The sequence below is a fragment of the Denticeps clupeoides genome, chromosome 4 (assembly GCF_900700375.1).
Source record: "Denticeps clupeoides chromosome 4, fDenClu1.1, whole genome shotgun sequence".
NCBI lineage: Eukaryota > Metazoa > Chordata > Actinopteri > Clupeiformes > Denticipitidae > Denticeps > Denticeps clupeoides.
Window position 1 is genome coordinate 25536321 of NC_041710.1, and position 25836 is coordinate 25562156.

General features: G+C 44.4%; 1 protein-coding gene across 6 annotated transcripts in view; it reads right to left on the minus strand.

Moving 5' to 3' along the window:
• The window catches only part of dlc1 (DLC1 Rho GTPase activating protein), a 97000-nt gene that overhangs the window by 15189 nt on the left and 55975 nt on the right, over nucleotides 1–25836 (minus strand). The window contains exon 1 of one of the 6 annotated variants that reach the window (XM_028978522.1): nucleotides 22017–22034. The exons of 4 other annotated variants lie outside the window; for them this stretch is intronic. Coding sequence is in view for 1 of the 2 variants with exons in the window: in XM_028978523.1 (XP_028834356.1) it covers nucleotides 5466–5478 (13 nt within the window). In the remaining variant the exon portion in view is untranslated. Of the gene's footprint in view, nucleotides 1–5465; nucleotides 5606–22016; nucleotides 22035–25836 lie in introns of those variants that run through there. One more of the 6 variants, XM_028978523.1, reaches the window with a different exon arrangement.

Below are 25836 nucleotides of genomic sequence, written 5' to 3' on the forward strand. Positions count from 1 at the left end.
AAGTGGAAAGGTTGTATAGAAAAAAAAAATAACCTGTCTGCGTGTGAGAGATTAAAGTTTTACTGGGGCAGCGATGGCACCTCCCTCCTTCTAAGCCCTTTGCTGATTCCTTCACGCGCACCTTTCAGCGCTAACATAAAAGCATTGTTCCCAGAAAACAGCTGGTCACGTGCAATACTGTTCCATGGCTTTTGTCATTTCTTGCCATTACTTGTTTTCCGCCTTGTCTCTTAAACCTCTAGCTGTTGTGCTACATTTGAGAGGGACATGCTAATTAGCAGCTATTAGAGCCCAAAGGCAACGTGACGAGGGCGAGACCATCACAATGACTCACATTTGCTGCACAATGGCCGGTACAGGCCAACCTTTCAAATCCAAACCACCCCCCCCCAAAAGCAGAGAAATAGCATGGATATATATAACAACCCCCCTCTTTTCCATACGAATTACAACACTTGTAACAAAATCTCGTATTTGGCACCATCTACCTCTACTTTTTTTTCAAGTGAAGTGATTGTGAAAGACTGCAGCACAGCACACGGTGACACAACGAAATGTGACCTCTGCATTTAACCATCACCCTTGGTGAGCAGTGGGCAGCCATGAACGTGTGTGGGGACGGTGCTCTGCTCAGTTTCTCCTTGGCGGCTCAGGATTCGAGTCGGCAACCTTGTGATTACGGGTCCATTTCCTTACCCACTAGGTCACCACTGCCCCACTTTAAGTAAGTAACTTTAAGTAAGCTGACACCACGTTTTAGTTGCATTTTGAAAAATATTTTCGGGCCAAGACTCTGCCCGGAGTGAGAATGGAATGTTAAGTGGGCTGTGCTCCCGCGCTCCCCCTTCAGGAGGACATCTGTCGGTGCGCTTGGCTCCAGACTGACCTTAATGGCATCTGCAAGCTGCACAATTACACATCACAATGGTGGGTAACAAGATCGGGGATACGAGGGGCCCTTTCTATTTTAGGGCCATGAAATGTTGCTGTTTTTCCATCCCCTGAACATAATTGTGCTAATTGCTGCCACGGCCGTGGAGCCAGGAGCTGAGGAGAGCCCGGTTTAATCTCTGTAATGCCCCCCTCCCCGACTGGAGAAGTTCCACCTCATTTCCACCAACAATTGCTGAGGGGTCATGAACGAAAGGAGCGTCATAAAAAGAGCCCACCTCCAGACGGCAAGTCGGAAAAAGGAGACGGATTACGTGAAAGAGCTAGTGGGGCGGGGACGGGGCCGTGTAAATGGAGCAGAGAGGAAAGGTGGTGGAGCGTGCGGCCGTAGCCGCCGGGCGGAGGCGATACGTGACTTCTTCCTCGAGTCCGAGCCGGAGCGTACGTGTGGGTTCTGCGTGCGCATGTGTGCCCGGCACGCGATGACAGACGGGCTTCCACGACCCCTGCGGCTACTGTGAGTCGGTGCTGTACGCATTAGTGTGTGTGTGTGTGTGTGTTAGGGGGATTTGGGGAGGTGGTTACATACCACGAACAAGCCCAGACGACAGGGCATGACGCGAGAGCGAGCGAACGAGGGGAACAAAACGAAGACCAGCGGCATGGTTTTACCACCTGACGCCTGAACACACAGCCAGCGGCGCTGATCCACGTCCACCGCCACTTCATTACCACGCAGCCGTTCTTCACGCCACCGCCACTGCATTACCACGCAGCCGTTCTTCACGCCACCGCCACTGCATTACCACGCAGCCGTTCTTCACGCCACCGCCACTGCATTACCACGCAGCCGTACTTCACGCCACCGCCACTGCATTACCACGCAGCCGTACTTCACGCCACCGCCACTGCATTACCACGCAGCCGTTCTTCACGCCACCGCCACTGCATTACCACGCAGCCGTACTTCACGCCACCGCCACTGCATTACCACGCAGCCGTTCTTCACGCCACCGCCACTGCATTACCACGCAGCCGTACTTCACGCCACCGCCACTGCATTACCACGCAGCCGTTCTTCACGCCACCTCCACTGCATTACCACGCAGCCGTTCTTCACGCCACCGCCACTGCATTACCACGCAGCCGTTCTTCACGCCACCGCCACTGCATTACCACGCAGCCGTACTTCACGCCACCGCCACTGCATTACCACGCAGCCGTACTTCACGCCACCGCCACTGCATTACCACGCAGCCGTTCTTCACGCCACCGCCACTGCATTACCACGCAGCCGTACTTCACGCCACCGCCACTGCATTACCACGCAGCCGTACTTCACGCCACCGCCACTGCATTACCACGCAGCCGTACTTCACGCCACCGCCACTGCATTACCACGCAGCCGTACTTCACGCCACCGCCACTGCATTACCACGCAGCCGTTCTTCACGCCACCGCCACTTCATTACCACGCAGCCGTTCTTCACGCCACCGCCACTGCATTACCACGCAGCCGTTCTTCACGCCACCGCCACTTCATTACCACGCAGCCATTCTTCACGCCACCTCCACTGCATTACCACGCAGCCGTACTTCACGCCACCGCCACTGCATTACCACGCAGCCGTTCTTCACGCCACCGCCACTTCATTACCACGCAGCCGTTCTTCACGCCACCGCCACTGCATTACCACGCAGCCGTTCTTCACGCCGCCGCTGCAGGTGTGGTGTTCTCAGTGGTGAAGACTGAGCACTTCTGACGGGTTGTGAACTTGCAGGAATGCACACACTAAAAATAACATGGAGAGAGCCTCAGAAAAAAGGGTATAATAAGAGGCTGTGGCTTCCTGCAAGTGTGTGTGTCTACTGCGAGTGGCAAAGTGAAAACACACACACACACACACACACACACAAACACACACTGGTCTTAAATGATCAATGAACACACTGTCAAATCCTGACAACTACAAATACAGATTGGCTAATCACAAACACGCTGTCACACACTTCAGCGGCTCCACTGATTGGTCAGGTCAAATTCTACACCTCCTTTTCTCTGCTCTTGTCTTCCCAAGGCAGGGTCCAACAATACACCCTTTACCCTCCAGGTAGTCCAGCGACATCAGTAACAAAAGGCAAAAACGCACACACAAGGCTTTTCACCAGAGCTGTCTTTACGGGGACACACACACACACAATCAAGTGGACGCCAGGACTCCTCTTAAAAACCACACACGCGCCGCACACTTTTTATCTCCAAAATGCGAGTCTTTATCGCCGCTCTCCTCCTTCCTTCGGTCTCCTTTCAGCGCCTACCTCCCTTATCTCCCCGCACCCGACCTGGCGCCCGTCTCTCGCGTCGGCCCGTGGGTGTGTGCACGAGTGCGCTTGGCGTGGTATGCTCTCGGCGGCGTGTCCCTGGTGGGACCTCACTTCCCCTTCCTGGCCCGGCCTGAGGAGCAGGAAGCATGCAAGGCGGCATGGCAATGAATCGTGACGGCTGGCTGGCCCCACCACGCCCTCCTTTTGTTTTTTCGAGGCTGGATAATGGACGATGTTGCGGCCAAGACAAACACGCACGGCTCTGACGCCAGAAGCCCTGAAAAGCCCAAGCGGAGACCCCAGTGGCCGGAGAGGTCAGTGTGGGGTGCGCGGAGATGAGTTAGCCTTGCTAAATCCACAAGGGTGCTTTACAGTTCATGTTAAAGAGGACACACACACACACACACACAGGAGGTGGGACACACTTCCTGTCTGTCCATGGGCAACACAAATAAACAAACATCTGGAACTAAGGGGACCAGTCGGCGGCCCCATCTTCCTCCATCTGCTCCACTTCCTGCTGGTCCTCTGTTGGATTTGCGTGACCCTCTGACCTTAGCGTTGCCATGTTTACTGTATTAATCAGCCTCAAATTTAATGTAATCCAACCAGCGGCGTGTAAAACAGTACTTGGACACATCTGGACGAGGACAGGAGGGAGAGCGAAGCTCACACTGACAGACGGGCCATTTTACAAGCGTAATGATTGCACTGGATGGGTTTCCTGTGGATCTCAAAATGCTTCTGAGCTTCTAAAATTACCCTTGACCACCTCTGCTCTTTCTACCCCCCCCTCTCTCTCGCTCGCTTTCTTTCTTTCTGTCTTTTTCTCACTTTGCTCTCCTCCGGTCACCCCCTTCCCCCTCCTCTCTTTTTCCTGCGACAGGAAATTCTCACAATCGCTGGCCAAGGTTTCCCCCGGCTGTGGGAGACTGGGCCACTGCTGACAGAGCCTGTGGCCGGCCGGCGAGTTTCAAAGGCGCCTCAGTCGCTCCTGTGGCCAAACAAACCAGGAGCAGAGACGGGAGGAGGAGGAGGAGGAGAGCGAGAGAGAGGGACGAAACTGCGACCACAACAGGCACCACCGTTTACACCAGGCTCCATCAGTACGGCTTCAACGCGGAGCGTGAGGTGCACGTTCTGGATGTCATGGCCTCCACGGAGTTGGAGAAAGAAAGAAGCCCGACAGTCATGCATCTGAGCAGCAGATGGAGATGTGAAGGACGCGATCTGGATGTTCTGCGAGTCTCCGCCATCTGGGCTTCCATGCCAGATATGTGACCCTGCCTCCCATCACAAGTCACCCAACACCAAGCACACACACGCACAGCTGGCCCGCAAGGAGCATGGCGACCAACTCCCTCTGCACCCTCCTGACAGGTTAATCCATCCAGATCCTGACCACGGCATTAACACAACCACCAGCTCAAAAAACAGGGAGGCCCTTTATGAAAATTATATATATATATATATATATATATGACATAGATAGATAGATACACACACACTCTCTCTCTCTCTCTCTATATATATATATATATATATATTTTTTTTTTTTTTTTGTGTGTGTGTGTGTCTACACACTTTCTATCACATCGTGCAAACAAGATCTCCTCTCCCACGCCATCACAGGGCAGGCAGCTGCCATCGTGGACTCACGCAGTGCGCAGGTAATCGGGGCAGCGGCCGCGCGCATCAGTAAGGGGGTCCGCGGTGACGCGCAAACGGTCCGCCGGGGGCCGAGAGGCAAAAGGCGCGTTTATAGGAATGTACAGAGCACCCAGATGGTAAATGGAAGGCACCAAAATGACCTCCAGCACCTCTAACACACACACACACACAACGACTTTAGCCGAAAATTAGTGAGGGAAAACAGACCCCCGCTGACGAAAGAGGGGCTCTTATCTGGGAATTTGGTGAAGGGCCCGAACCTCCTCCGTGCGCAGGGCGGCGAGTTCTTATCTGACAGCCCCGCAGCAGCCAGGCGCCGACATCGCGATGCATACAATAAAAACGGCGGCACAACGTCATAATAAAGCAGCATGTCCCGACCGGTGCGCCGTTTTCTTTTTTCTATATTCTATGTTGCGGTCGTGCATTGCACTAAATAAAAGTTGGTAACATTAACATTTAAATATGTTCACATATTTAACACACATATTAAAAAAATGGATAGAAAAAATGGATAGAAAGCGCAGGCTGCTACTTACAACTTACAAATATGTTTTACAACTCGAGAGTAAACTTACGAGTCAAGATCATTTTTTTGGCCTTTGAAGTTCGCGCAGAAAAAAAAAAGAAATAAAAATAAGAAGAATAATTCCGGCCGCTTTAATTCCTCCGCCTGCGTCCGCCGGAGCCCAGCCGCGCCATCCCGGTCTCGGCTGGACTCGAACTGTGAATGAAAGAAGCGGCGTGATTCACGGCTCGGGAACGCGGAGCGGGGACCCACAGGCTCCGCCTCCGCGGCTTTTACTAGCGCGCTCTTCCGCATTATTACTAGCGCTTATTACGGGGATTTGGGTGCGAACTGGTGCGCTCGTTTTCAAGGATTTCGTTCCAATTTAGTCACTGGATCGCATGTTCACCCACTTCGTAACTTATATGATATACGTAATACATCAAGTACACATTTTTCTACAACTTAGATATCGATTTTTTTTAAGAAAAAGTAGACAAGAACCGAAGTGGTATGACATACATTATATATATATATATATAATTTTTATTTAGATTTTTTTTTCATTTATGATGATATGAGAAAGTGACTCGACTCCGCCGACTCGACTCCATTGAACGGCAATTAAGCCGGCGCGGCGTTAGCATATCATTAGGAGGGGCGCATTAATGGCGGGGTCAATCGAGAGTCGCCATTGTTGGGACGCGATGCTCTGAATAATAAGAGGGGAGGTGGGCACGTCGCGCCATGCTAATGCGATCGCGCCCCGGTCGCCTGGCGTCCCTGAGCCGAGCCCGGAGCGACACGTAGGCTGGACGTTCAAACAGGTTACCAACGTGACGGCAGCACCTCGCAGGCTGGGGAGGGTCAAAAGCCACAAGCCAGCCGCCAAAAGTAGGCTGGAGGCTCCATTGTGCAAGGCTTCCTGGCTGAGATCAAACACCTTTATGGTCTATTCATGGTGCGAGCTGTGCCAGTAGGACTGTATGTACACACACAATGCATATTATTAATTGAGGGGTTTATTGAAATCATCTTGCAATGGCAATGAGCCAATTCTTCACACCATGCCTTTCATCGCCTTTCATCATTCAGTGATGACATATTGTGTGGAGAACGGGTCTGGATTGGCCACACGATCGTTTAGGGAACGTGGCAAGGCATCGTAATCAAAAAGCCGAGACTGAAAAGCAGTACAGAGAACAAGGTGGAGGGGGGTGGGGGCTGTCAGGCTAATATTCCCATACAAGGCTAGAGCGCATTGACCTGGGGGGCCAGAAATCACCCGGTCAAAGACTGCACTTTTCTCTGACAGGTCACCACTCCGGGATTAAGGCAGCTAATGGCCATTCAGGAGAAAGCATCTGCACGTGTGTGAGCAAGGGAGAGACAGGGAGAGAGATAAAGGCATACAGACAAACTAGATTTTACCCATGGGACTGTGAGAGTCATTCAATGAAATGCTTGTTCTGTACAATTTATCTGCATTTTTATACATCCCTCCACCGCGTACCTTTAATTACCGCATAGGGAGGCACAGTTAAACCTAACTATGTGCAAAGCAACAAAAAATGCATCTGGCACCTCGAAGCGCAACATTAATGCTGCACGGCTAGACAACTGAGCATAATACAGGCTATAAAACGTTCACTTTTATGACCCACTTTGACCCGAGTGGTGAAGAAAGGGGAGAGGGAATGGAGGGATGGAGCGAAAGAGAGAGAGATAGAGAGAGTTGTAGACGGCCGTTCATATGCCTAATGCGACTGCAAGGAGAACCCATAACAATTACCTCCTCTTGTGATGGGCTAGGACACAAGGCATGGCCATTTACACCCAAATTACTGCTAATGACTGCAGGCGTAGGTCTGTGATAAAGTTTAATGCACAGTTGCTGTTTGGGGCTTTGGCCATTTGTGTAATTGATTAATGACTATGTAATGTTGACGACCTTAAGATTTCAATTGCATGTCGAGAGTGAATTACATTTACAGTACAGGCCAAAAGTTTGGACACACTTTCTCATTCAATGTGTTTTCTTTATTTTCACGACCATTTCACGACCACGACCGTTGGTAGATTCTCACTGAAGGCATCAAAACTATGAATGAACACATGTGGAGTTATGTACTTAACAAAAAAAAGGTGAAATAACTGAAAACATGTTTTATATTCTAGTATCTTCAAAATAGCCACCCTTTGCTCTGATTACTGCTTTGCACACTCTTGGCATTCTCTCGATGAGCTTCAAGAGGTCGTCACCTGAAATGGTTTTCCAACAGTCTTGAAGGAGTTCCCAGAGGTGTTTAGCACTTGTTGGCCCCTTAGCCTTCATCCTGCGGTCCAGCTCACCCCAAACCATCTCGATTGGGTTCAGGTCCGGTGACTGTGGAGGCCAGGTCTCCACTTTTTGTTAAGTACATAACTCCACATGTGTTCATTCATAGTTTTGATGCCTTCAGTGAGAATCTACCAATGTAAATGGTCATGAAAATAAAGAAAACACATTGAATGAGAAGGTGTCCAAACTTTTGGCCTGTACTGTACATCCACGGCATTTATCAGACACCCTTATCCAGAGAGACTTACAATCAGCAGTTGGGCACTATTTTCAACCCGAGGCTGAGCACAGCACTGTTTGGTAGATATCTGTATTTTTATCTTGATGATTATTTTGCTCACTCAGAACATGATGTCTTTAATATGGGAGTTTAAGCCAGATGACAACTTTCACTCAAGTATGTTTCTTTCTTTTTTCATCAGTTGTATTTATGCAAGTTTGGAGGATGTCTTTGACCGTACATTTGACTTCACACCATGCTTAGCTTCAGTTTAAACATTTTAGCAGAAATGAATTACATGCAACTAACTATCAGGCTAGTATTTTCGGGTTAGCATTTTGTAATTCTCCAAATATAGAAGATGCACTGGAAATGTTCTTGGCAAACCTACCCCTTGTGCAAAAATGTATTAGATGCCAAAGCTGATCAGATAATAGTCACGTGGGCATTGATTTAAATGGTGCTTGGTTTATACACACTTCCGTCTGTATAAAACGGATTTCCAACTCTCAATGCTTCTTTTGTTCTGTTGCTTTTCCTCTCCTTTTAGTCAAGGGCATCAGGGCTTGAATCATGTGAAGATCCCATCATGAAATTATACACACACACACACACACACACACACACACACACACACACAGGTAAAGACTTATAAAACATATAAAAGAAAATCTGATCTAAAATTATATTACTGATGAGAAAACATGCATGTCATGTATATATTTTGTCACATCGAAACTTGATGTAACAAGCATGAAGCATGAGCGCCATAAAAGGGAGTTTGGGAGTTAATTACTGGGTGTTTTTGTTTGGGGGGGCTGGGTCCCAGTATATTCTTACATAGGGCCCACATTTAGTAGCGGTGCCCCTTTTGGGAAGCATTCGTTGTTTAAGGTTCTTCATTCCCCCTGACGTCACATTCTTACGAATGCACTCTAAAAATACAGCATTTCAAGAATCCACTGCATGCTGGTGAAAAAAAAAACAGGTTGATCTCTGCCACAACAAAGGACTTGCAATTAGAGTGCACATTCTACTGAAAAGTACAATATTTCTTAGGAACTTCATACAAAGCGCAGACAATTATATTTAGAGGTGCTAATTACAGGCGTATATTTGGTAGCGAAGCCACCCAGACATCGTTTCACAGGGTTTGGTCTTGGAGCAGCGGTTCCCATAATGTCTGGACATGTGTGGTTAGACAGTGAGATCCACGTCCAACCCTCGGACAAGTTAGAGAGATTCAGTAAGGGTGTGTGCCTGAAAGGGAATGTGTGAGCAGGATATATTTGTATTTGACTGTATGTGAAAATGAGTGTGCACAAACATTTAAGTCGACATTTATCCCCTGACTCCTATCAGAGCAAACCCAGTTTACTTCATTGGGCAGGTTCGAATTCTTGGCCGTAAGAGAGCCCAAGCTCAGGCCACATGAGGACAAAAGCACACTGTAGGAGGGGCGTGGTACATGTCCGTAATAGACTGCAAGAGGTACTGTCAACTTGTGGGGCGTGTTTGCTAATGTCACGCTTACATGTACGACATTTATCAGACTTACAACCAGAAGTTACACGGACAGTCCCCCTGGAGACAGGAGACTGGTTAAGTGTGGTAAGTAGGGTTTGAACCTGTGACTTTCTGGTTCATAGGCGGGTGCGTTACCCACTAGGCCACTACCTCATCGAGCACGTCCTCTGGACTGGCAGAGATAAGGACGTACAGGCAAGAAAGGACGTACAGGCTTTCTACTTATCTGTATGCTGAAAGATTGATAACAAGCCCCATATAACATACTTTCATTATCTTGTTCAAAATGATGGGCAAAAAGGAAATGACTGGCATCTGTCATATGCTCAATTTCTGCATTCTGAATGACATGAACCTACTTTAGGTCTTTTTAATCATCTACGACGCAGTTTAAAACCCCACTTTCTTCTGTCCACAAAATGATTTTGGTGTGCTGCAAGTTGCTATTTGAAAAAAATTAAATAAATGACAGTCTAAAGTGAGTGAACACATTATTAAATATTAGAACGTTGGCATGTTCTAGAAACATCCAGATGCACAAGTCTCATGCAGCACATTGTTTGTGTATTTGGCAGCGGAATGGATTCTGCTCCCTTGGCCCAGGCTGTGCATCTGTGTTTTTCTTCAAACATTTTATTTGAAATATTAATTAAAAATGAAAGGGTTCCTGGTTTAAGAAAAAAAAATATTAATTACCAACGCGCTGTGTAAAGTTCACTTTTATAATTAGGTGGAATAGTGGTTCTGCCATGCATGAAGTGCTCCACTACACGCACAAGCAGGTCCATAGAGCTTACACCCCTGCCTTTAAAGGTCCATTGATGTGTTTTTCTGATTGGTTTAGTACATGTTACACCCAAAACACACTTCTGATGAACACATTTAGGACAACTTTTTCGGCCTGTCCAACTGTTAAAATAGCTAAATAATTACCTCCTGTTATATGATAGATTACAGAAATAAAGCCCTGGGAAAACACAGCCCTAGAGCTACAAAGTGTTGGTTTAATACTATTTTGCTGTACATTTTAAATACCTAATGAGCATTAACATTGAAAACTGGTTTGGATTCCAGTAAGCAGGGGCTGTTCATGGCTATTTGTAAAAACAATCTGAAGTGTGTGTGTGTGTGTGTGTGTGAGTGTGTGTCACCTAGCAGGGTTGGGTGTGTACAATAAAAAAGACTATTCTTGATCAAAACAGGAACCTCCATTAATAGCTGACGGCCTCCGCTGCCTCTGTCTGTCATGGAGATTAGAGACAAGGCGAGATGGCGAACATGTACACACACCCTCTCTCAATCACACGCTTATACACATAAGACACAGAGCGTCCGGAATAAGCTCTTGACATGTTGTTCTGAAGAGCAGGAGCGTCTTTGTGAGTGTTTGCACAGACAGGATGTAGAGGGCAGTCATCTCCTGTTACCGGCCTATTCAACCATCAGGGTCCACTCTGGCATCGTGTGATAAGAGAACTACAGACTGTAGTGAAATTCGAGGCACCGGGTTGGTGCACAGAGGGGATGGAAGTGAAAGATTTATCCTCCCGTTCCCCCCGTGCGTCGGGACAACTGGAAATCGGATTCCGACCTGTCTGTGATCAACAGAGTTTTAATGGTTATGGCACAGAATTGGTGGTAAACAATATCTGGGTCAAACAAAACTTGGCCATACTTGCGAGATGAAGTTTTTGAGGCCATGTGTGTTTGAGGCCATGCGTTGATTCAGCGAGTGTATGAGCCTACATTGACATTATTGTCTGCAGAACTATAACAGAGTCTTTCATCATTCCAACACACACACACACACACACAAATCCCACCAATCATATGAGAAATCTGAAAGCCTCAGGTAATGCAAGCAGCACTTGGCCTAGATGATCCATTACGGCGCTCAGCCCAACACATTCCACAGGAATCTGTGTCAGCTCGATCAATAAAAAAAAACCCAAAAGGAAAGAAGCGGCTGATAGATGTCAAAGTGAAAACAGTGGTAGGGCAAAGCTGAAGTGCTGGAGGGCAAAGCACATGGACATCATCTGCTAATTTACTGTCTTCGCTCATGCTTCTGCCTCCATGGGCCGATGATGAAGAACGCTCGCTCTGGGGCCTTGATAAAATCCATTTAAGATATAATATTCCTTTATAGCCAGTGTTCAAGTAAGAAAATGTATATTTTGGAAAAGATTTCATGCTGAATGTGTCGAATGAAAAATAAGCAGTAACAAATAAAGTAAATTTGGGACGGTGGATTGAAAGATGAAAACACATTTGCGGGTCACGTAGAATAATGTTGGCAAACGCATGCAAACTGAATGGTTCAACATAAGAAATTGATAGAATTAGTATGATTTTTCTCAGTGGTTTTGTGCATGACACATTACAGAATCAACTGAACATCGTGACTTCGACCAAAGCGAATCGAATCTGATGTTCCCAAGCCTTAGCGTGGGGACACTCCAGTTGTAAACATCTGCCAGGAGTTGGTTTGTGTTTCTGCGCAGAGATACATGGTTAACGTGGAAAAAGGAGACGCCAGCATCTGCGCTCAGCCGACTGATAACAGCTGCTTGCCATGTGTCTGTTGAAATGATGGCCGGCACTGGGGAATTGTGGGACAGGAAATGATGAGACTCATTCCACACATTTCCTGCGCACGTGCGTGTAGATGAGCAAACGTTAAGCGAGTCGTGTGTATGGAAGGTGGAGAATGAACAGGTGCTTTTTACGATTATACTACTTTTCTAAATCCTTTGCTTGGGTGGTAGTACCCTAGTGGATTGGACTCCTGCCTATGAATCACAGGTTCAAACCACACTTACTACCAACGTGTCCCTGAGTGAGACACTTAACCCTGAGTGTCTCCACGGGGAATGTCTCAGTCACTACTGGTTGTAAGTCGACCTGGGAGAGTTGATAAATGCCGTAAATGCATAATTCCATAATTCTCAGCACACTCTTAATTGCTTTTTGCTGCTGTTTCTGGCCTTGAGTTCACACATTTCTGCACAGCTTTCACCATGGAGGTGAGAGAAAGTTGTTCTATCAAGTTGTTCTAAGATAATTACAGCAAGATGGCATTAGGTCCACGCCATAAAACTCCAACTAGGCATTCCTCTTTTCATCATCGGAGTCTTTCTCCCAACACACTCAGCGTCGCTCCTTTTTCTCGCCTCATTTGCTCTCCAGCCCTAAAAGTGGCCCTTGAATGCACTCATTCCTAACCCAACCTCCATCCTCGTCCCTCCCAATGAAACTTTTCCTTAGTTTTTTGTTTAATAATTTGCCTGTAAAGCAGTAAAAAGTTCTGATACTGCATCTTTTACAGCTACAAGCACTTTTCCTTTCACAAGGTTACACAAGGAGAACGGCAAATTGTGGTAAGTTTCCTTTCATCCCCGTGACCCCAGTGGTATTTCAAACTGTTCGAAGTGTTTAGAGCTTACTGTAAATCAACTTTTTGTCAGTGCCGCCATTGACCAGCGCACTTTCCCTGTTACGTCTGAACCCTTGACCATTCTGCTGCTTCCACATGTGCCCTTAGCTTAACCTTGGGCTGTCGGCAGCCACTTCAAACGACAAGAGCGGCTTCCTTCGAAAACGATAACGTTAAAATGCTAAGCCAGGAAAGTGTGGACCAGTCTGCACGTGTTGTGCTTGACCCACAGCCCTCGCTCTGAATCACGCTGAGTGGAAATGGAGCTTGTCTCACTAAAACTAACAAGGCAAATTATTGTAAAAATGTCCGTTTTGATTCAGCTTGTCACAGCAACAGGCCTTTCCAGATGTTCCCTATGACACAGAAAAAAGTCTAGTGGTTTGATTCCACCAGCAAGACACATATTGAACAGAGTTGGCCCAAATGCTCACTATAATGCTCAACAGACATGAAGAGGTACATCGGGGACAGTTTACTGCAGGATGCAACCAAAGTGGAATCTGAACCCATGTCCGTTACTAGCCACCATACCACCCTGCTCATTAATTATTACAGAAAATGTAGAATTATGTCACTATTTAAATGTGACATTTGTTATACGCATCTTATGCCACATCGCCCCCATGTCTCGGTAAGGGCGGGGCTTCTCCCGTAGTCTTGTGCTGGTGTCAGAATGATGCATGGCTGGGATTTAGCTTCAAACTTGAGAGGCTGTTTCTGGGACATGAAATACTCTGGACCAACTCTGAGCTGTGATTTGTGTCCGTACGTTGAAGTCATGACTGAGTAAATATGGCTTCAGTTAAATAACTGCACGCCCACATTTGATGAACGTTGAAGAGGCTTAGACACCCCCCCCCAAAAAAAAACGACTACATCATTTAATGCATTTATCTCGGATGAAAGCTGACATTCAAGGAAATGGCGTTAGACTTTTGGAGCAAATGTACTAGATGGTGTTGTGATAACTAGCAAACAAACAGTATTTCAAAGATTTTAAAATGCAGTGTCTCATCTCGTGATTTAGAGGGTTCTCCCTTTTAAAGCAACCAAACGAGCCATGGAATTTATTATAAACCTCTGACCCCCTCCCCACAAACACGCCCAGCATGACTGCAAATATGAGAAAAATTGCACACACACATTCTGTGTGAAGGGTTCTCGGTAGTCACTGGCTCAAATTTCTTTATACTTAGTCATGGAAGGGTGCAGCAAATTAGAGATGGTTTGTGTGTGACAAAAGGCGAGTCTTATTTTGTAGATGCATTACATTTGAGTGTTCAGTTAAAATCCTTGGACGCTATTTATTAAAATAAGTGTAAAAATAATCAGTTCCGTTGTGAAATGCTTTTTCATGCATTTAATTTGTTAACCTTAGTTAACATAATGATATTCTGGTGTCATGGTCGTGACTTTAGGGTACTCCCGATCCGTGTGGTGTTGATGTTGTGATGTTTTGTGGTGTTGATGTTGTCTGCCTGTATGAAAGTAGACCTTTTGTGTCTAGTCCTTGCCGGGTCACTGTTTGTGTCTGTATGGTGTTTTGCCTTGTCCGGTATCGTGAGCCTTGCGTGAGCCGAGTAAAACCCCCTTGCATCCTGTGTTCCTTCCTGCCACGCCAATCGTCGCTGCTGCGTTACATCTAGAAACATTGCCACTCTTTCAGCTTCCTACTATGCCATTTGTTACTATGATTACAAGTTTGTCAACTTTTTCTTCAAACCCTTCCAACATTCACATCCAAACCTTGAATCAACTGGGTCAAATTTTCTTTTATCAGCTTGTGACTCACTGGGGCTGTCAGCAACTTGTCAGACCACCAAAATCCTGGAACCTGCTGCCCAGATGGAGTATGGGATGCTGGTGAGGGCAGGTTGGGTTACATGGCAAACTTTCTAAAGTCTCGTCTCATTGAAGGCACTGAATGCCATCCGTGGTGGTCACTCAACGGGTCATTCTGGCAGGTAATGGAGTAACTATTCTATTCTTATTGAACTCAACACTGGCTTCTTTTCAAAAGTATAAGTGGTCCAGAATTTAAAAATTCTAAATTCTAAATGAAAAGTGCCTAGAATATCTTGATGATGGATTTTAATGAAGTCTTTTCCAGTAGAAGATGATAGGAATGTAAAGCTTCAGAAATCAACCCCAAACGACCTGGCAAACGAGCCAAAAATGTGTCCTTCCTGTTTACAACTCTGTTGACATACAAACACAGGCCAGGAAATAGCAGTGAGCCGCCGCGACCCTGCCATGGACCACTTCATGCCGCACACGTGGCTTTATCTGTCTGTGAAATGGGTCAGTTTATTTTTTTTTCTGTTCCATCTGGTGTTTGACATTTGCTCAGGCTTTGAAAGCGTTTGTGTCTGCGTCTGAGCCCAATACCTCACAGGGCTGCGTTTGAGTGATTCCCTCACGTAAGACAGAAAAAATGCCTCCCAGCATTCCTCCTTTTGACATTATGATGTACAGCTCTGGACGGGAGCAAGCTTGGCACATGGGAGAGGGAGCGGATGGAGGCGGCTGCCAAACATGTGCCAGCTTCTTGTGCCACGCTAAATCATTCTGACACAAGCGGCCCCTCCAGGCGCATAGTTTTGATACTGCAGGATAAGTAGAGTTTGCTTCAGTGAGACGTGGGTCACAAAATTCGATCGCAGGTTCATTAAGCTCTACTTGATGTGTTAATAAATAATCGGACTGACACAACATCATCATGGAACACGTATGGTTTTGTATTTATGATTGGTCTGGTCTAGGGTGACTTTTGCATACATGTCACAGGTCACACTTACAGAAGTAACCAAAATGCTGCGTTAGTAATTCCGCTAATACATTTGAACATGTTAATAACTAGCTAGTGCATAGATCCACAATAGCTAATAATAATATTTTATGAATGTTATCAAATTAAAGACGTGAGAACAGCAGTACAACGGCAGAACGATTTGGCAAGTAAAGCTGGCCCGAAACCTAAAAATACAGACAGGGTAAGCAGAACAGACAGGTTGTGTAAGTGTAACCAACAAAAAAGGCAGTAAAAACGATGACCCTTTTAAAGGATGGTTGAGTTTAGCTTCACTCTGAATACCTCTCATAAAAACAGATGGCAGGAGGCCCAGATATCTTAGAACCATATGCTCCATCCACCTATCCAAGTTTTCAGAGATAACGCAGAGCAGGTAGAAACTCAACCTTTTTTCTTCAACCTTTAACCCCTGTCCGAACCATAAGCCAAAATGAGGAACAGTACGGCACAGATCACAGAGCCACGACTTCCGCCCCCAACGCAAAGCAGACCTGTGAGGAGATAAAAGTTGAAAAGTCAACAGCTGGGGGTCAGAGAACACACTGGTGAGTGAGTCTTTTCAGAACAATGTGATTAATGCTGATTTTAACACCCAGCTTTATATCTTATGACAAGGATGAAAGAACCCAGAATGTTCTGCTCTGGAACAGGAAATGATCTCATTTATTTCGATACAACACACATCTCACACTCAATTACAGATGTGTAGTACTTGGGGTATGCAATATATATTATTTCTGTCAAACCCCATGTTCCATGTGCCATCCTACAAAATACATATGCATGTATGTATGTATTTAGAAGGATGATACAAGGAAATAAGGGGTTGGACAGAAATAAACGGCGGGTCAGTTTGAATTTTCTGGCTACGAAAGAGAAATAGTCACACAGCAAGAATTGAAGGATTTATGTTCTATTGAAAAATTAACAATTAGACAAAACAGTGTCTCGCTGACTTGATTAGGTCAAAAAAAAATTAAAGCCAGCTAGGGAGTTTTTGCTCACACCTTTGGCCCACTGAAGCAATTTTGTGAGGATGGGTTCATGCAACTTAATGACATTTTTACTACAAAGGGAGATGATTTATTCATTTAAATGGTCACTTTTAACAATTGTCTTGAATGAATTAATTTAAAAGTGAATGCAAACCAAGAAGATCACACTCTAAATTATCTATTTATTTTATGCCTATAAAATGCTGGTTCTAGACAGCCACAATTTGATCAGATTCTAGTTAAACTGTGAAGTTGGTGTCAAACAGTCAAATACCTGCGGCGACTGTGTTTCTTGAAAGTGCATAAAATGGTATGCATTCATGGAATGAATCGTGTAAAAATCTAATATGAAGTTGTTTTTGCTTGTCTATGGATGTTTAACCTCCAGATGAAAATGTTTGGCTTTTATGGATCCAGAGCTACACGGGCCATTTCTTTTACTATCAGGTTTGTTGTTTGCAGGCCAGTGGAATCCAAAAAATGACCAGCATCCAAGGACAGATAAGTTCTCATTACAAACAAAAGCTTCATCATACTGAAGAGATACACAGATGGACAGATAAAATCCGGCTTTAACATTAACACTAAACGTTTCTCTGTTTTATGTGATGTGTGGTGCTACGTCAGACAAATCTGGCTCTCAAAGCCGTGCCAGTGACCCAGGTGGGGTCCGGCACGTGAGAAAAGCCCTGGTCTTTTCATACCCGCTCGTCTAGAGGTTATGTTTGCTCTGGAGTTAATGAACTGCTCTAATGAGGACCAGAGAGGCCCTGGAGGCTGAGAGAGGGGGTGGCCATAACACCGGGGCACTAATGCCATCCAGCTGGAGTCAAGGAACTATGACAACAGCTCCATATGCCCACAGATAGAGTTCCCTCCCTCTCAGATTTCCCAAACCAAACCCCTAATGCATCTCCACAGCCCAAGACTGGAGATGGCATTTGAGCTGTGAAATTCCGTTATTGGTGCGATGGGAATTCTTAAAGAATCATTTTTCGGGGGGGGCCACGAACTCTGAATGGACATCTGCAGAGACAACTGCAATCACAGAGACGCAAAAGCAAATGACGACCTCTGAAAACATTGTTGACCCCACAAATATAATTGAAAAAAGATTTAAGAATCTCCCCTTGTTTAAACTGCAGGCGACTTCACATGATGCTCGCTTCGGCACACAGAATGTTGCTTGTTTAGGCATGGGACAAGAGATCTGTTGTGTTGTCACGGCTGACACGAGGACTTGGCCTCGAAAGGTCCTCGACCCCCTCGCCATCAAACAGATACGCACACTGACAGACACAGGAGAGATGCATCCCTGAGGGGAAAACGTGTTTACGGACCTTCGAGAAGGGCTCTGTTGTTTATGCGTGAAGTCAGAAAAATAGTCCAAAAGGGAGCGATTGAGACCAAAGCTCCTTTCTCTTGAGTCTTAGAGAAAGAAAGAAAAAAAGGACAGAAAAACAACCCCAGGGCTGAACTTTCTCTGCAATCTGTCACACTGCCTAAACATGCAGCAGCGAGGATCTAATTTCAGCAAAACGTTTTAGCCAAAACTATCAAAGCATTTCACATGACATAGACACCGGCCCACGGCATGAGAGGATGGAGAGACGCGTGTTTACTACACGCAGACGGAGAATATGAGGCCACGCTTGGACTGCTAACAACAGGGAGATTAGAGGGCCATCACCATCCAAAATAATTTCAGACGTCCTGGGTCTTTACACCTGCGGTGACAAGAGACTTCGCCGTCTGGCATCGGGTCCCAGGACAGCAAACTACAGGTTCTCTGTTGGGTGATACAAGGCCATGGGTAGTAGTAGCCTAGTGTGTAAGACACTCGCCTGTGAACCAGAAGACCCGGGTTCAAATCCCACTTACTGCCATTGTGTCCCTGAGCAAGACACTTAACCCTAAGTTGCTCCAGGGGGGGACTGTCCCTGTAACTACTGATTGTAAGTCGCTCTGGATAAGGGCGCCTGATAAATGCTGTAAATGTAAAATGTAAAAAGCTGAAGCAAACTCATTGCACCGTGGAGTGGGTCAGGATTCATGCATGAATTCACACACACCAGCAGCTTGGGTTCAACTCTTTGTCCTATATAAGTGGAATATTGTCGGAGTTTAGCTTTAGTTTCGGTATAAACTGTACCTAAACTCCTAATGCGCACCGCTGGAGAGAAAGAAAACTGTCCAGCAGTGCAGCGACGGGGAGAAGGGGTCAGAGTTTAGGTAACTGGGTTTTTCTCGGGATTGGGCCAGATTGAAGGGGGGTTTTCTGCAGTCTGCCAGGTCAAAGGTGGTCAGAGGTCACAGTGATACCTCAATGGGCTGAAAGTTGGTGAACGAGCTGCTGAAAGAATTGTCTTCAGAAAAAGATTAAATTCAGAGGAGAGGAGAGAAGTGGAGAGAGCACGGAATGGCCATCAGTGGAATCTGCTGTATTGATTGATAATCAATGCAGTATGTCATGTTTAGCAGGGGTTATATTTGTTATTATGCAGCTGTCAGAATAAAGCAAAAGTTTCACTATCATCATATTGCCATCATCAAATTTCTTGTGGCATATGGAGGCTTTTTTTAAAAAAATCAGGTCTAGAGCTGGTGTCAATCATGCTAATAAAGGCATTTAACTTAACATAAGTGAAGTGATTGTCATTGTGATACACAGCACAGCACACCTTATAATGAAGGGGTAGTAAAAAAACTATTAGACATTAATGGATGGTGGGGCTTAAATGGCTAATTGTTGTATTATAAGGAATATAAAGTTATTTGGAGAGGTGCGGTAAATTCTGAAATTTTTTTCTGAGATGTTGAGGCAACTTGTGTCATTACCTTTTCAGAAAACCTTTTACTTCTTAATATTCTTAACAATAAAATGGTTGGTCAAACCCAATGATAATTTTGAGTAATTGCATGTACCAATATTGATTGAGGGGTCAGTAGCCAGATGGACATGACAGTGTATCTTGTTTAAACATGTGGGATTCAGACATGAAACAACAGTGTTCCCCCATCCTACAAATACGAATAACTAATGATTAACATAAGTTAAGTTGAACCTAGGGGTATGATGGTCCCTCCCTCCACTGATTCATCCATCAATCTATCTATTTTCCGATCCAGGTTAGGGTTTTTTGGGAGCAGAAGATTTGGTTTTAAGTCTAGAACAACCCCTGTGCTTATTGTTGTTAGGGAAGAGGTCACTGTACCTCCATGTTTCTAGACCTCATTTACATTTACAGCATTTATCAGACGCCCTTATCCAGAGCGACTTACAACCATAAGTTACAGGGACAGTCTCCCTGGTGACACTCAGGGTTAAGTGTCTTGCTCAGGGTCACAATAGTAGTAAGTTGGGTTTGAACCTGTGACTTTGTGGTCACCTTGTTCATAGTGAAAGCTACTGGTTTTGTCATTGTGATGCACAACATAGCACATGGTGCACTTAGAAAAATTTGTCCTCTGCATTTAACCCATCACCCTTGGTGAGCAGTGGGCACCTAAGAAAGGCGCCCGGGGAGCAGTGTGGGGGGACACTATTTTTTTCAAAGGGACCTCAGTGGCACCTAAGTGTTTCAGGATTTGAACCTGCAACCTTTCAGTTTTGTTTCATTTTGCCACTAGGCCACCACTGCCCATAGGCACAGGTAAGTGTGTTACTCTCTAGGATTCTACCTCTCATTATCTATTCAAAACAGATTAGGTCTCATAACCGGTTTTCATTATAGTCTCAGGTGTTACAGAGAAGATGATAATTGTCTAACCTCAATGGGTAGCCCTAAATGCGATTACTTCTGCAAGGACTAGCAGAGTCCTTGCATTCCATTTTTGTGGAACTTGTGGAAATTACCAGGAGTTCATTTGAGAGTGTGTGTACGTATGTAGGTTAATGCACATTGCAATTGAATTAGCAAAAAACAACAACATTGGATGCATATATTATAAATATAAATAAAATATAAGTTATTTATACATGCTGCATGTTCTGTAATTGAATATTCGCTGAAATTATATGGACATTTGTTAATATTTTGTTTTGTTTGCTTCAGGTCCTTGTATGTTCTTAATACATCTCTCATCTTTTACTTTCCCTCACAGCTATCTTTTTACCAATTTCCTCCTTGTTGTTTTTTATTACTTTCCATTCATCTTGTCTTGTCAGTCTGAGCCCTCCTTATCCATCTCACTTGACATTCTTTTTCCCATTTCAATGTCCATGTATCAACTCCCTAAGTTGCCACAATCTAGATATAAAAGAATTGCCCTGAGGTCTGTGTTTGTCCTGGTTGACCTAAGTACCTTATTCTTTAGGATGATTGCTTTGGCTATGCTTTTCCTAGAGATTGCATCTTGTCTCCTATTCCAACACAGCCCATATTCTTCTGTTACTCCTTTAATGTAGACCATTCGGTTGCAAATCTTAAAATTTAACCCTCTATATATATATTTATATTTTACATTGAGTTCCTAAATAACACCATTCCATAGACAGTTGTGTGTTCTTAAGCTGCTGTACTGAGACTGTAAGTATGCTAGCATCACCACTGGCGTGGTAGTAGCCTAGTGGGCTCATGGCTGATTGTAGGTTCAAGCACCAATTACCTCCAATGTGTCCTTGAGCAATACACTTAACCCCGTGTTGCTCCAAGGGCATGAATAAAGCCATAAATGTATACGTAAATCATTATACCATTCCCTTTAGCTTTCCAATGTCTTCTTTGTTACAATCTTTACAGACAAAACATGTATAGGTATGGTATAATTATAATATACTTATAATATAAATTTTCTCCTTCCAGTTTCACAAATATCCCAAAATCTCAGTTTGTTTTACCCAGGAAGGACTTCTGTCCACTCCAGTTCCACTTTCACCTTCAATCACTCTGGACTCATATGTGAAATCACTTTGCACAAAATCTTTGCGCTTTTTACTTTACTGCTCTTTTTTTAAGGCTCTTTTGTTTAAAAATTGTCTTTCACTCATTTGCATACCTTCACCCTACCAGTTACACATATTTGCAATATTGGTTCAATGTACACTTGCATCATTTGCAATACTGTGGTCTGTAGCAGTTGGAAAAAGCAGTTCACTGCATATCATACCGTGTATGACTATGTATGTGACAAATAAAATTTGAATTTGATTGAATTTGAAAGTCTTAATGTGTTTGACAGTGACATTATGAACTAATGAGATATAGAATGGCCAACACGGCTTTGTGCGACCTTGACACAAAGCTGGTGTTAGCGCTGGCTTTTTCCTTTCTCATGTCACACTCACGCGCCTCCGGGCAGACTGCACTGGACTGGGTCATTCCAGAGGGACTTCCTGTTTGCATATTTAGAGGCTCTGGGATCTTCTAACTTCTGGTATCTCCTTCTCTTCTCTTTTTCTGTCTCTTTTCCTGGCCCCTGTTTGCGTGCAAAGTGTCATGTGGGAGACAGACGGACACTCAGTTTATTGCCTGTTTCAATGAACTGCTGCACGTTGCCATTTTTCCACTATTGTGCAACTCTTCCTTCTGTATGGATGTGTATATGTCTGTGCCTGCAGATGTCACATATGAGTAAGTATGAAATCATTCCTTCAAACACACATGTATACTTATGAAAGCAGACTTGGTTGACTCATTAACATCTGCCGCCTGGTTCCAGGTGGAGGTGCAGGAGAAGCAGAATGCCCCTCACCGCCCTGTTTGGCTAAGAGAAAAAAAGTAAGGAAAATATTATTCTAGTTTTAATATTAATATTTATTTAATATTAATGTAATACTATTAATACTAATACTTAATGCCAAATATGGCAGACATGCATTTGCATGCCAACTGTATAGAGCAGAGGTCCATATTTCATTTTTTTTCTTCTGCATATTAGAGTGTGTATGCACTGACAAATGTGTGAAAATAAAGACTTTCTCACCTCAAAATGTCTTGATTCTATAAAGTGACAACCTGAAATATGTGTGCATCCCATTTCACATGAGTGCTTTTTCACTAAGTGGTCAAACCCTGACTTCTGACTTCTCTCTCAGAAACATTCAAACTGTGAGGTTCATGGACACCAGGAAGAGGGCACTTCTCATGTTTTTTTTTTTTTGGCTTATGGCAAATAAGTAAAAATATGTTATTTCTGGATCATTTTGACATTTGACATGTTTGATAAACATGAAAATGGAATAAATCATATGATAATATGAGTAACAGTATTAATGACAGTAAAACACCACAGGTGGGAAGATCTTCAGGAAGAGTTGTGTGCATCTTGTTAAGCTGAATCTCAATACCTCAGTGTGTTAATGCAGCCTCATTTTACGAATGAATGTGAACTACATCAGAATGTGTAGACAGCAGAACACGTTAAGACAGTAGTAATGCCTGATGATAATGTGACCCTGGCTTCGCTGGCTGTGTCACAGCAAGTCCCCATGGCAATCTAGCCTCCACGTGAAGGTCCCTTCCAGTGAGATATCTGTTTGGGGGAAGGCTATTGACAGTGAAACACTGGAATGTTTTGGCTATCAGCTTGGCAGGATGCTACAGCATGTTTTCCTAGGATAAAGTGTCAGTGTGGTTGAGTAGGAACCATGACCGTAAGGTGAAGGTCAGACAGCCCCGAAGGAAGGCTGTGGTCCATGAGGCCATCCGAAATTGAAAGCGAGGAGAAAGAGAGAAAAGTAAACAGGTCGGGTGTAAGCTTTTAGGGCTCACTGCATTTAGAAAAACATTCTAAACTCTGACCTCTTTTCCCCTCCTATTCACATGGACCAGCAAAAAGTACATACCACAAGTTCATGTGGTTATCCAACATGTACATTTGCAAACCTTTGTAAATATATTTACCAACCATATACCTAATGCTGGAAACAAGCATGTGATTGGTTAATACAATACAAAATGTACCATTTCTGTGAACTCAATTTTCAAGTAAAATAAGTTCAGCAGAAGCTACCCAGCATCTTACCCAGCAATCAGTTTGCATACCATTCACCATTATCATGACCAGCTTCAGAAGATGCTCATTAACGTGAGTGATTGAAAAACAGCCAATACATGCTTAACACAGGAAATTGTTCAGGACTGTTGGAAAAACCAGCTCCAGTGGCTATCTGCATTTGGAAAAATTTTATGTGTTACTCATAGTTTTGAACTATGAATTGCTTTTTTCTACAATAAATGATTAGATGACCCATAAATCACTAGACATTTTGAGAATTTTGACTGTCCCAAATGGACTGGAGTGATATAATTGGAGTGATATAATTGAGCTTAGAGACATTCTTAATGGATTTTACATTTACATTTAAAGCATTTATCAGACGCCCTTATCCAGAGCGACTTACAATCATTAGTTACAGGGACAGTCCCCTGGAGACCCCTCAGGGTTAAGTGTCTTGCTCAGGGACACAATGGTAGTAAGTGGGTTTCGAACCCGGGTCTTCTGGTTCATAGGCGAGTGTGTTACCCACTAGGCCACTACCGATTTTGATTGTATGTTTGATTAAAACCTTTTTTTCCTGACAATTTCTAGGCATAGGTCTTGTTGTTCAGAGCCAGTATCGTAACACTCATTTTAAATTCCAAATGTTCCACAGACATGTTTGTAACTATATTCCTACTTGCCTGATGCATTTCTAATGAGGTACCCTCTGTTCCACCAGCAGCACTGGCACGTCCACACGCCCACCCTCACACGTACAGCACGTACTGAGCAGCATCCAGGGCATGCACACAAACACATGCATTCAAACGTACACATACCCAGGAATACACAACGCACGCACTCGGCATCAATCCCCCTCTCCCCGCATTCCTCAACTCTCCCCCCTCCACATCATTGTGGCTCTAATTAAACCCTGGGAGAACGAAAAACAATCCTTTCAATCAGACCGCAGCTTTATGAGTGGCGGGGAGCAGAATGCAATTGAAGGCACAGCTTTGGTGATGGGGGAAACCTCAGCACCATGTCCCCTCAAAGACAGTGCGGCGTCAACGCCGGCCTCTTCAGGGTGATGTTGACTTGAAGGTGCTAAGTATGCTGGTCTATATTTAAGGTAGGGTGTCTCGCCTTGGCAGCTGCAGTGTTAAGATATCTGCTAGATGCATACACACTGTTCCATACGGTCATGAAAAACACTGGCGGGGTCTATGAATGCAAAAGCAAAAGGGCCATTATAGTAAACCTCAAACATTTTTATGATTTCAGGCATCATAAGTTTTATAGCCACGGCTTGAGTTTCAGAATTGTCTCGACGAAGACATGAATCCCAGGGGGGAATTTTGGGTGTTGGGTGACTGACAGGCTGATTTTTTTTTTCTGCAAAATGGCCCCAAAACTAAAAAAACTAAATCAAAGCACTGAACATAAAGAACCTCTTAAAAATGAGATATTCTGTCAACTCTCATTGTTCCAGGACCTCTTTTGTCTGAAAAATGGACCCAGGCATTGGAAATGCAATGGACCCACCCCCTACAATTGTTAGTATTGAGCCAGGTTAGAGGCAATGAGCTATAAACTGGGTTCTTAAAAAAGGTCACAGAGCGTCCGGCTTGTTAAAAACCAGCCTCACAGAGAAAATGGCCGTCCATGGAGATATTTAGGTGTAAATTAATGGATGGATGGCTGCATACAAGCTGATCTTCAAAGATGTGCCAATGGCTAGATTAGTTACACCACACCTAGCCAATGGCATTAGTTTAAATCAAATGTAGAAAATAGATTACAAATAGGTTACATTAAACAGTGCAAAAGTCAGCTGAGTTACAAAAAACTAAGACATCTTAAAATTTATATATATATATATATAAAAAAAAACAGAAAGCCTATTTCCTCATTCATTGCTTTTAAGCTGCTTGGAGGTTTTCTTGAAGGACTTGTGCTGAGTTAAGCTGAACAGTTACATAAGACCATTAGGAGGTTAGCACTTGAGTTGAGAAGTAAAAATTCTAGATGCAGTCCCTGCTGCACTGGTGACCTTTCGTGTTTCCGTTGAAAAAAAAACCTGCCTCCATGCTGATATGATGGTCCAAGTAAATTGAAGAAAGGTACATTATAAACAAATGCAAATAATTAATTCAAACTAATGAATAAAACACCATTTCTTC